We start from the raw sequence: 13,232 nt of genomic DNA, 5'->3' as shown, positions 1-13,232 counted from the left end.
CTATGATTCTATGATTCTATGATTTGCTGAGGAAAAGAGCAAAGCCCATCTGTCCATCTATGTTGGCAAATATACGTTAATTATCCAGAAATGAGAAAAAGTATTTATGATTGAGAACCTCTTTTCTGTTGCTGAGCCAGAAAACGAAAAGCCTCCTAAAACAAGTGGTGTCAACAGCAGAGGGACAGGAAGATTTGTGAGTAGAGGGGTGGGGAAACCAAAACGTACGAGCTTTTTAAGGAGAGAGAAAAACAAATAAACAAACTTGTTACGTACAAACCTATAAGCCTCAAGATAATGGTGAAAGAACAGGCATGAATCGGCATTACAGAGTGATGCTTTAGTACTGAAATATCAATGTTTTCATCATTTACTTACATTCATGACGGTATTAATTTTAGAAACGGTTTCATCATCAGCTGGAAACTGGTATATCTGGATGCCATTACTAGTTAACTCACTCATTATTTTGTTCTTGAACTTCTGTAGTTCGGTTTTAGAAATGCTGTCTGCTTTGCCTATAATTGGTATAATGTTCACCTATTAATGATACAAATTATATGAAATGTGTAAGATTTCCATTTTGAGGTGACATCTTTTATAAATTAAATTGTTTGGTGATAAGCTCTTTAAAACTTCCCCTGCAGCCCAAATTTTTCCATCAATTGACATCAAAGCTTCACAAACCATGAAAAATAGATTCACTGGAATCAATTAACAAAATAACAACAGATTATTTAATATACTCCCTTAAAATTAATTGATTCTGAGAAAAGAACGAGGAAGGAGGTCTCATACAGTGAAGTACTCAAAAGAATAGCAATGCCTACTTATTAACTAAATGACATAGAGTATTTACATCTTTGCTAAAAAAAAGTTGGTTTAGTTTATAGCACTGGGGCAATGGTTCAGGTGTTAAATTAAAGTTGACAGTTTAAATACACAAAGAAAATGAAGCTGGCTACCAAACGCTGCCTACCCCTGAGCCTCTCTTTTGGGTTCCTTTCAGCTCCAACAACATCTTGTTCACCTCATCACTGCAGCAAAGAGTTTCTCAAGTACCTGCTGTGAGCAGAGGAACGATGAAGACTGAAGACAAAGATCTTGCTTACCAGTCTTTACACTAATCATTCAGAACTTGAAATTCAGTTCTACTACAGTAAACTGCCCTATTTCCTAAAATAGTTACGACAGTAACTTAGGAAGGTAGTAGGTGCCAAATTTTTCTTAAAAATACTATCAACACTCCCAAAACATGCATTTTCCAGAACTAGATACAAAGAATTAATGCCAATGTCCAAATATTTTAGAAGAACAATACAAATAATTCTTCCAGATTTCAGAAGACAAGAGTTCTACAGAGTTCCTTGATCATAGATGCAAAAAGCAAGGGGAGGAAAAAAAAAGGAAAAAAACCCACACACATTCTTTTTATTCTTCTGAATATTCTGTCTGAATGGAAATGCCTAAGCATGGAATCTCAAGAATGGATTCAAAATGGGTGTTTTTGAAATAAGTCTTCTGTCTTAAGCAAAACGTCCGAATGAAAAAAAAAGCATGGCAACTCCAAAGTATGACTTCTAAGATTACCTGATGATAGTCCTTAATTGTGTAGCTTATGCAACCTAAGCACATATGGGGTAAAATATCTAAAATCAAATAAAATGGTAAAATAACTGAGTTAATTTAGGATTGTATAAACAAACCAGTACAGCTAGGAGTAATTCACAGCTTCAATTAAATTAGTTGAGGGACATCAACTTAGGTTTTCTATCATACGGCTTTAAAAATGGATGGAACACAGAGTCCTCAGAATTAAATTAACCTTTACTCCGTCTTTTCAACATGAAAGTTTTTCAAGCACTCATTAATTAGGAGAGAAATTCTCAGACAACGAACAGGAGAGAAAGACTACTGAGGAGACCAGTAACAAAAGAAAAGCAAAATCGCCAGAAACTGTGATTGCAGCTATCAACATTGATGTTAAATCACAACCACTGTATTAAAATTCAAAAGCAGTACTACTCTGGCTTTAGATAAGCAACAAAAAAAAGTTATCTTTGCTTAATCTATTAAACCAAATTAATTTCTGCTTGCAGCATCTAAGGTTTACTTGAAAACTAGTATCTCAATACTTTCATCCGAGAATAACATTAAGTGAAAGCACACATTTCTACTAACAAGAGACTTAACTGTATTGCTTTGGAGCCCATATAGATGTGCCCCAAGTCCCACTGCTCCCTCCTATGCCTACTGCTCACTCGGAAACCAACTGATTCCCTTCCAGCCTCTTCCCCAGCTACAGCTCTCAACAACTACAAAACTGAATTTTGCTACAAAGCTATAGGCCCTTAATACAGAATCACTTTAGCCCCACGTAAAAAGTCTACACTTGAAACAAAACCAAGAGTCTGGCCCTTCCCCATACCTGCAGCTACTCATTGCCAGGTAGAACTAAAATCTGTGCAGCTGGCCAAGGAAACAGATTAATTTTCAGCTTGATGAGTTCTCTACCCAAGCAAAAATCTTTAGCTTTCAATTTAAATGAGTTCCCTCATCCAGGGAACTGGCTGCCCAAAACACTTAAGCATGCACAATGGGAAGAAGCAGCTGAGACTGCCACATTCAATAGCAATACAGAATGACCATATAAAGTCACGAGGATAAACTTCATTCATGCACATTACTTCCCTGTTCGCTAGCACCAAATTCAGCCATCTGATCATCCTTCTGCCTGAAATGCAAAGGGTCGCTTCCCCCCCAATTAGAAAATATGCTATTACTCTAAAGTAAGATTTTAATGTACCACTTTACATTAATGTCAAAACATCTGTTGCCCCTTTATGCTATAGAGAAGGAAAAAAATACATATACTTGAAATTATTACTGGTTGATATCTTGCAGGTTGATTTAAGTGTATGTCTATGAACCCATACAAAAATTTCCAAAGATTCTTTCTGAAGCAAAAAAAAAATAAACAAACTCAAGCCCCACAAGGTACAGTCATGTCATTTCCTGACTTAACAGTAATCTGTATATTATTCTGCAAGAATGACTTAAAATTGCAGATTTATTAGTTGAATAATCACTAGTGCCCAGCAAGAAAGCATAGGGGAGAAGATCCCCTTAATCTGCAAATCAAACCTGGCTGGTCTGTAGTGATTCAGTCCTAAGCAAAACTACAGGACTTTCCAATGTCTAAATGGTAGAGGCCAAATTCCTAGCTAGCCATCCAATTTATAAGCAACAAAGAAAAATTAATTGCCTACAGACACGTCTGTTTTTTTCTCCCAGGATTATAGAGTATAGGATGACCATATCCTATTCCAAGATTTCACTTTACCTTTGAGCTGTGCAATCTGGTCTTATTTTGTACCACACAGACCGTAACAAAAGCGTAACAGTGTACACTGTGGTGGCTTTAGGAAGAAACTGAAGACAACTTCTGACACAGATTTATACACTCAATGTACGCGTGTTGCTGTAGCACCTTCTCTTTATGGAATCCTGTACTCAGCAAACACGCCCAGAGACTTCCACAACCTGGGAAATTCCAAGTTCTGAATTGTCACTAGGAGAATGCAGTACTAAAAGCATCACAAACAGGTTCCACAATGAGACAGAAACCCAACTACAGTTAATGTATATACTTTTTTTGTGTGTATACATACATTTCTGTAGTAAGGCCAGAAAGTAAAATCCATTGCAAAGGGATAAAACAAAGTTACTTGCCATTCATGTTCTTCTGAGCCAAAGCAGAACTATAAATATTCAGAGTAGGTGGCTAGAAGCTAAAATCCCCTAAAGTAGAATTACTGTCATTTTATCCTGATGGAAAAATATTTTCTCAGGATGCTGGGATTCGTGGCTCTGTTTCCTCTTCTTTTGGAAGAAACATCGTACTAAAGAGAGTTCAGTAAAGAGAGGGTACAACCTAGAAGTCAAGTATTTTTGTGGTTTAACACAACCTCCAACTTCAAAACTGAAGACTAGAACAACACATTCCATGAAACTGTCCCATTTTCTAGTACCATGGTTCTTTAGCTATCAGTGCGTATTACAGAGTAGTTTCACAAACATTTTAACCTGGTATAAACCAACACCATAGCAGAAAGAAGTCACCCTGCTCTCTCCTACCTTTGTCCCACCAGACCAACCCCCCACTTGCTCTGGGCTATTGAGAACATTCAAAATGCAAAATACATCCACAAACAAAACCATTAAAATACCAAATGTGCTCATCAATCACAAATGTAGAATAGACAGCTGATTTGATCCTTGTTATCTTGAAGAAACGAACAAGAAAATGCAGAAAGAAAATTTAGCAGGAGAGGCTCTAGTGAAGCACGAAGGAGACAGCTAGAGGAACAGCAAACACATTTAAGTTTTCAAATTTTTCAAAATTTCAACAAATTAAACCCAAATGATGTAAGGTTTCTTAAAATTGGTTAAACACTTAGCTTCATCCAGTTCTCACAGCCCCATTACAGGAAGAAAGTTAAGAATTAGAAAGTGCAAGTGCAAGTAACCACACCAGAAACTGCTATTTTAAAGCTTTCAAAACAAATCAAGATGTGAACTTTAAAACGCTAATGCAGCCTATCTCAGAAAAAGCCGTGCTGGCAGGGTGTTCTGTTCACGGCACTTGCCTCTTCAGTTATCTGTAACAAAGATCTTCACAGTGCTGCAAAGCTTTTTCTATGCCAACTTTCCAGCAGTCCCGAAACTCAATAGTGAACTAGAAACAAGCTTAATTAGAAATATTACAGCACTCATGGAGGGTATCCCATCCAATCGCAATAAGATGTTAACAGTTTGTTAAAAGTAAAGTTGATGTGGTTCTAATTTTTTGTTACTTTTTTTTTTTAAACCTTGCTGTGCTTCTTTTTTCAACTTTCTGGCCAGCTATCTCTCTCTCTTCTTCTGCTTTGTAAACAAACATACGATGAACTGCAAGCCACTTGTGGAACCAATTTATTCTGAACTTAAGGTACACCAGTACCAAAAAACATCCCAAAACCAAACACATGGATATAGAACTGAAAGGTGGTAGAGGATCTACAAGCTGCAAGATGCTTCAGAAAATAAGACAAATTCTTGGAACTCTATTTCAAAGTCTTACCTTGCTCTCTAGGATTTTCATGGTTAACAAATCTAGGGTTTTTAGGGAATGGCCTGTAGGTGAAATGAAATAGAGGCAGACATGGATGCGAGTATCATGGTAGCTAAATAAAGAACGTTTAATTTTCAGTTCTTCCTGGAGATAGGCTTCAAATTGTGCATCTATATAATCCACTATTGGCTGATAGCTGTAAGAAATAAAATTTGACAACCAGAGGTTAGCTACTCTTAAATAGAGCCAGACTAAGAAAGGAATTCCTCTTGTATTGTTTTGTGGATTTTTGCTTTACATGTCAAAAGGCTGCTCAAGTATCTACCCAGTACAGCAGAAAATTAAGTGTAAACAATAATCTTAATTTCTGAAAGGCTAATCAAAAAAGAATTGTTCATCTAATACATATAAAATATTTCCTAGCTACTATTAGTGAAAAAAGCTACATAAAGTTAGTTATGATTATAATCGATCTTCCCAAGTGATGATTTATAAATTTTTGCAATCAAGCTGTGCAACTGCAGAACTCTTAGATACAAGGAAGATACAAGAAACTCTTAGATATAATACAAGAAAAGAAAGAACATGCAATTACCAGTACAAAGAAATAGGACCTCCTTTATCTTCTGAAGATGAAGTACTGTACATGAGAGAGCTCTTAAACAATAGACAAAAATTGAAAAGGAGGAATGTAAGAGAAGAATGTAAATCTGAGTTGCAACAAGTACAGTTTAAGTACACTTTATCCTACTTAAAACCGGATTATAATCTGCTTTCTAAAAGAAAGTGTTGCTGGACGTACAAGCAGCGTGCCCCTACATTTCTGCTCCTACACAAAGTTTATAAATCAGATCAAATGCCATCAAAATTCAGAAGTAGTTGTTACACACAACATTAAAGGAAGCACTAAAAGGCAGTTCCTCTACCACACATCAAAACCTCTAATATCTACACTAATACCTACTTGCATCTCATTCATCCAAGTGACTAGCAGCAGCTATTTTCCAGTCATATCATAAGCCATAGCTCTTACGATAATCTTAATGTGACTCTCTAACCTTCATTCATAATTACCACCATTTAGGCATTCATATAGCATGAAGAATTGCCAAAATTCTTTACAACTAAGATGAAAGAAACAAAATTTGCTGAGAGACAGTTCAATATTTTAAAATCTTCAATTCATAAAAGCAGAGACTCAAAAAAAAGTTCTAAAAGACACTAGTGTGGTACCTCTACATCTTCTGATTAAGCTGTCCGACATAAAAAACAAAGGCCTTCAGTAATCCACGTGATTTTCCTTCCAGTTTAAGGTCTTCAATATGTTCCAATCAAATAGTTAAAAACCCTATAGATCTAATCCATATAATCTACAGTACCTTATAACCTGTTTGGTTGTTTAAAAAGTCTCCCATTGACCTCCCTGCTTTCCTCCACCCCAAAAGAAACTCTAGTCACCACTGCACATTTTCATACATTTGTAAAAGATTATATCCTAAAGAAAGGAGCAGAGTTCACCTGATTTCTCAAATCACCTCCTAGAGGAGAAGAAAAACATGTTTGTTTTTTTTCTCTACACAGAGAAAACAGTGAACCAAATATTTGGAACAGATGTAGGACAAATATTTACTACAAAGCCCAAAGAAAAATCAACTTGTAACTGTAGACCAAAACTTCCGCATACCATAGCGACAAGAGGGCACTTACCTATCTTCTTTGTTTATCTGGTCACCAAATCCCACTGTGTTTACAACGGTCAGCTTCAAAAGAACATTATTTTCCTGGAGTTCGTAAGTCTGGGCTCTAACTTGTACACTTGGCAGAAAATGCGTTGACACAGGGTCATCAAAATTGGTGTTAAACAAACTGTTTATCAAGGTTGATTTCCCACTTCCAGTTTCCCCTAAAGTTAAACAGAAAGGTTGGAGAAGACATTTTGCACAGCAAATAAAAACCTACTAAGCATAGAAAGTGTCATCACAGGAACTCGACAAATTTACACAAAAACTTGTCAACTGATTTCTCCGAGCAAAATGGTTGCCTACATTCCTTTTTCATAACAAGCACTGAATACCTTTTAGTTAATTTTTTCTTCCTACAGGTAAGAGAGAGTTAGCTGCTAATGACTAATAAAAACAGTCTCTTGACACTTTGGTTTCTTTAAAAGTGTGAACTAATTTCCTACAGATTTTAAAAAGCTAAGTAGCTAGATGTGAAACCACAGGGTTCAACACAGGCTTTTTATGAACAAGGGTAAAATACCACAGCAAACATTTGTTAAGTATGGAAATACTTCAGTAACATCACCTTGGAATTTTAGGATTTTTTGATCTGAAGCTCTTTGTTATAGTACAAATAAAAGTGTGGCCCAGTTTACTCAAAAGAATCCAAGAAGCTGCCCATAAATCAATAAATGCATGGCATCCATTTTCAATATTTTTGGTCTTCACATTGTTTATGAAAATGCTAAATATTTTTTTTTTAAAAAGCATGGATACAAATAAGCTAAGGTGGGGGAAGGAGTGGAATTATAGTTCATGCTTAACATTAAAGAAAGAGTTTAACATTGCAACTGGATTTAAATTTCAGTCACTTCCTAGGGACAGGTATACTATTAAAGCCTTAAACCACCCAGATACTACTTACCAATGCAAAGAATGTTGAAGCAGAAGCCCTGCTTGATGGATTTTTTAACCAGTTGATCAGGTAAACTACCAAAACCCACATGCCCAGACAAGGATAAAGTTCGACAGCCATCATTTTGCTACAGAAAAATCATTTAAAAATATGTTAGTGAAGTGAGTTGCAAAGCAATTAGCAATGGCAATAAAAGGAACTCTACTAGTAAGCTAGAACTCATTTCTTATGATTTACATGGAACCAAGAAAAGCAAAAGTCTAAAAAAAAGATCTGTGAAATCAACTTTATTCCATGATTTGAGAAAACATTCAAATTTACTTTACAGGACTATTTGCAGGCTCAAAGTGAAGTCCACAATTTGTGAAAAAAACCCTCATGAAACATGAATGAAATAAAGCAGACAAGTCCAACTGAAAATTGTAGACAGAAAATAGATCACAGTTGGTTTGCTCTTAGAAATGAAGAAAAAAATATTTTAGAATTATTTAAGCAGCAGAATTAAAAATAGAGACCATAATCACAGCAAGGTGTATGTTATCAATCAGAACTCATTCTGAGTAGTGGGAACTGAAATAGTTATTTATGCAAAATAAGACATTATCTACACACCAGAATTCGAAGATATAATATTATATATATTACTAGAAATGTCTAGAGGTGCACATTCCTTTTCAAACATTAGCCAGCAGTCCAGCATCACGACATCAAGGCAATGAGCACACTAAAAATGCCTACGACTAAAAGGAAATATCTTGGTTCATACAAATGAACTGTATTTTTAAACAAACATTCCCTATCAAAAGTGTAAACATTGACAGGTCCATGCTGTTCTTTCTCTTATGTTTCCAATCCACATGGAATTGGAAACCATTACTGGTTCCTGGGAACATGTATACAGCCAACAGGAGGAAATTTTTTATTTAACACTTACAAGCCCCTGTAAGTGTCACCTTTTATAACGGGTATGCATAGCAAGTTTCAGAATCCTTACTGCTAAAAAGATATGGGCATTCCTCACAGCAAATACTCGTCCTCTTCTTGTTTGGCACAAGACATCATGTGTGGGACTACAGACTGCACTAACTCTCATTTTAGGCTGTTACAACCAGGTAACTCCACTTTAGACTAACATCATGAGGAAAAATGTGTAAGCAAAGTCAACAATTTAAAGCGAAAATATGACATCTTAGGGCTATAAAAAAAATAAATGTTAATTCAAAGCATGTCTGAAAAAGAAATTTCTCAAGGTATTCTACCATGTGGGAATTACTATTAAAGCGGGCTGAGACTACTGAAAACTGTCAGTATCCTGTCCGTTTAAAGCCAAGTGTATCTGAGACAGAGCAGCAGCACATCTAACAACTATAGTTACACCGTCCAATATTCAAACCACCTCTATCCCCCCCATATAAGACAGTTCCTCTAAAACAACCCCTTGAGCATCCACACTGAAAGCCAGTGCACGAGGCTCAGTGTACCTGCAGAAGGGAAGCCTTTCACCTTCAGGTCACCAGCCTAAATCCAAACCCTGCTGGGCTACCTTCAAAATCCCTGCATAGCCATTTGTCACGCTCCAAGAAAAAACCCTAGCAGAAAACTTTTATTTTCTCCCAGTCCACTTGGATTTCAGTGGACAAACCACCAATACCCACAACCCTACTGATCAATTCAGAGGTCATCAGAGTAACTACCACATCATCCACAAGAGGCCACATAAGGATTAAAAAGTGTTTAGCTGAGGAAACTGGTATGACAGCTGTATTTGCTGTACAAAGCTAAGTGCAGAAAGAGACGACTGGAGTCCTCATAGCCATCAACTCTGTAACTTCATTTTCAAAAGGGAGAGATAAATTACAATTTATATAACAAGGAGATTTCTGGTAGTACACACACACAAAATAAAAAACTCAATACTACATAAATAGCAAAATGTTAAAAGCTAGAGACAGAAAGATGCAGAGTCTATTTCTATCTAAAAATATAACTGCTTTTTTAAAGGATTTTAACTGCTATTAAACTGTTCAGACAGTTGTCCTAAGACACAACGGAGTCTTCGGGATCAGCTTCACAAAAAATGCTGCAATAAAAGCTCTTAATTTAGACCACAAAACTTTCAAGAAATATTGTGCAGCTCAACTTGAGACAGTCCGTGTCACACTGATGTAGAAGTCTATGTTCTTGCATGTTTACACTTCTGTCCTCCACGTGACAAGTGTCACAGGACACGAGCTACTGTTCTCATTTGAAGACTCACCTCCCTCCACCTGCCTTACGGAAGGATCACTTTGTCAACCTGTTCTATCTGACATCAGTTGAAGCATTCTCTTAACAGAAAAGCAACAGCCTACGTTTTAAATTTTCCAAGGGCACCAAGTGTCTCTCCCTCAACACCAGCACCTCATACAGCGTCATTCTGCTATAGTCTAAGAAATACGCAGAGTAATTAAATCCACAAAATTGACCATGGGATGCCTGCATTCTGACTGCTTCTCAAAGAAATAATATGTCATCCAGTTGAAAAACAAGTTACTACCATATCATCAGCTTAGAAAAATGGTGATAACTCAAAAACTAAGAAATGTAAATCATGGTGAATGCAATTAAGTCACCATACTAGCCAGTCTTTTCAAATTAGTATCTGTTGTATGAAGTAGTTAAATTATGCTTGAAGACAGCATCTCATCCAACGTTATGCAGTGAATAACTCAAAGCTTGTAATCTGAATGCTACGAGAGCTGTAATATTCCTGTCAATACTGCCTGTTTCTCACTGCTTTCTCAGAATTCATACTCTCATCCAAATAGCACACAATATAGACAGCTTGAGATGGTCCAAATCACATCTCACTCCTTCCCTCTCCCGCTTTTTAAAGGGCTGGTAGCATAGCTTTCACAGAACTGTATCTGCATTTCTGCAAATTAATTTAATCAAGTATATTGGTTTATATAAAGTCGTCTTGCCCATTAAAAACAGCATGCAAAGAAAAATCATTGCCCAAGACAAAAGCAACATTTAAAAATTGGGGGTTTTGTTCAGAAACAAACTAAAAAAAAAGTAGTTATCTTTTAAATTTGCCACATATTTCAGACTAAAACTGCACAACACTGGGCCATTCCACAGCAGGAGCTGGGTCTCAAACTCCTCACATAAGCCTCCTGCAGAACCAGACCTGCACTCCAGACAAATAACTACCTTGCCCCTGGGCTTGTAGAGATGACTGAAATTTGCCCTCTAAAGCTTGAAGAAAAAAAAAAAGAAATCCATGTTCGTGTGCTTAGGCAGGAGGCAAGGGTCCTGCCCAGCCCCGGAGCCCCGCAGGCTGCACCGAGACCCTCGGAAGGGTGCCTGGACATCAGCCGGGAGGGCAAACGACACCTTAACGTGCCCATGGGGCCTCCAAGTATGACTCCTTCAGAGCCCCAAGTTTTCTGCCATCGCAAACAGGTGTGGACATTCATTAAACCAGAAAATCTATTTTAATCTTCCAATAACAAATTGCATTACTCTCTTACAGTCAATTACTTTCCCAATAACCAAAGTTACATTTAAAGCAGTAAATATCAACGTTGCTATTGCCTCAGGACACATGAGGTAAGTAGGAAACTAAACAGATTTTGGAAGCAAGTAGAAAAATACTTTCCATTTTTGGGTAGTCAAAGTCTAAAATGTAGACGTGTGGTGTAGGCATGCAATCCATTGACATCTCTCGATGTCAATACATGCGTGAGAGAGAGACAGAACAGATGGGGCGAGTAGAGGGAACAGAAAGGAAACCTTGGCAAAATAACACAGAAGAGAACAGAAAATATAGGAGGCTGAGGCAGAAAAAATACAAAGAAAGAAAAGTCCATGAAGGTGCAGAGTAAGAAAGGAGATACATTAAAAATCAGATGGAATTAATAGTCTATTCTATACAATAAAAAGCAATACACAGGAGTCAAGTATGGACCAAAACATTCTCCCCAAACGGTGCATAGGAAAATAAAGTATTGGCCCAAAGATGATTCAATGAAAACTCATTTGACAATTTCAGTTATCAGGTCACTTATTCAGCCTGACAAATAGTGGACAACTTTTAGGCGTTGGTCCAAACATCAGAAGCCCAGGATTCTCCCCTCGTCTCTTTCAAATGACTTCTTACATGGCATTCTGGTGCACCAACTATTTTCCTTTTCTAGCCCACTTCAACACACAATACAGCTGAAGGTGCCTTAAACCATAGGTTGCCGCAAGATTTCCTTCACACACGTATATATGGAAAGACCTTAGGAAAAACCTTTAAAAAAACAAACCAAACCAAAACAAAAACACCAGGTGACATTTTTGTTTCTGTGACAGCCCTGTCAGTAGACAACAGGGGACACAATGTGCACGTTGCTACTGAAGACAACTTCTGGACTGCATTTTGAGGTATTCAGGAACAAACAAACAAGCAGAGACACTGTGCTAGTTTTCCAGGTGTGATTGAGGTGATTTCAGACATCAGCATATTCATTTGTAAATGCCATTAAGGGCTCTCTTCACCAACAAGCCTTTAAGTAACCGGAAAATCTAGCACACGTAGTACCTGTTCCTCCGTTCCTCCCTATGGACAGAAGTGGCAAGAGACAGCAGGCGGGGATTTAAGACTTGATGACAGAAAAGAAACCAGTTCCTCACAGCTAAGTACTCCACGGGCCAGGCAAAGGATAATGATGACAGTGCTGGTCCATACGGGACCGTTCAGCTACTGCTACGCAGAAGGAGAAAGTGTTCGGTGGTGTGGTCCGCACAGGAAGGCCTCTCTTGACGTGCGTGTTTTCAAGGAAGGAAAACCAAAGAAACAGAAATCTGGTGCAGCCCTCTGAGATGACCTTGTCCCAGAAGAATACTCACGCTGCTCTCAGTATGGGTATCACAACTTTCGGAAGATCTGCGCCTCTTTGGCTGTGCTGGTTTAGCTGTGTCCGGTGCAGCTTCACCACTGTGGTTCCTGAAGAGCAGCAAGTCCATCGTCTTCACTCTTGAGCACCTCAGCCCCTTGTTGTTGATGTTCCTTGTCCGAATGAGAAAGCAATGCTGGTCTTGGATGCGACAACGGCAGTCACTATCAGAAAGCCTCTTTGCAACAAGTATTATTTTTTTCCTCCTTTTTAATCAATGATGAGCACTGTATGCTGTTGTATGGGGGCAACAGCTTCCAGAACTTTCCCAGAAGTCAAATTTTCAAAAACGAGAAGTACTAAATACTTGCACCTCAGACTTTGTGCAGTCTGTTTGTAAACAGACTTAGAGAAGGTCAGACTGCATTCTGAGAGTGATTTTAAATTTCTTTTGCAAAACAACTGAAAACAAAATCTTTCCCAGAATGTAGTAAGAAATATTTTAACAATTATACAGCATGTGTTAAACTAGGAAGTATTATTTGATGTCAATATAAATATATTTTACATCATTACGTTTACATAATTTACATTTATAAACCTAATACAAAATCCGC

At 37.5% G+C, this 13,232-nt stretch overlaps 1 protein-coding gene across 1 annotated transcript; it reads right to left on the bottom strand.

Moving 5' to 3' along the window:
• Positions 1 to 378: 378 nt before the first annotated feature.
• Positions 379 to 12,745, bottom strand: LOC104161061 (septin-10-like; the record flags this gene model as incomplete). Its single annotated transcript, XM_009699364.1, has 5 exons — positions 12,629 to 12,745; positions 7,760 to 7,877; positions 6,821 to 7,016; positions 5,123 to 5,309; positions 379 to 540 (listed from the first exon to the last, which is right to left on the bottom strand). Coding segments are annotated over exons 1-5 (780 nt in total), but the record flags the coding sequence as incomplete, so codon positions are not given.
• Between the last annotated feature and the right edge of the window lie 487 nt (positions 12,746 to 13,232).

The sequence above is a fragment of the Cariama cristata genome, unplaced genomic scaffold (assembly GCF_000690535.1).
Source record: "Cariama cristata isolate BGI_N322 unplaced genomic scaffold, ASM69053v1 scaffold45264, whole genome shotgun sequence".
NCBI classification, from domain to species: Eukaryota; Metazoa; Chordata; class Aves; order Cariamiformes; family Cariamidae; genus Cariama; species Cariama cristata.
The sequence above is the reverse complement of the archived record's forward strand: the minus strand, read 5'-3'. Positions and strand labels throughout refer to the sequence as shown.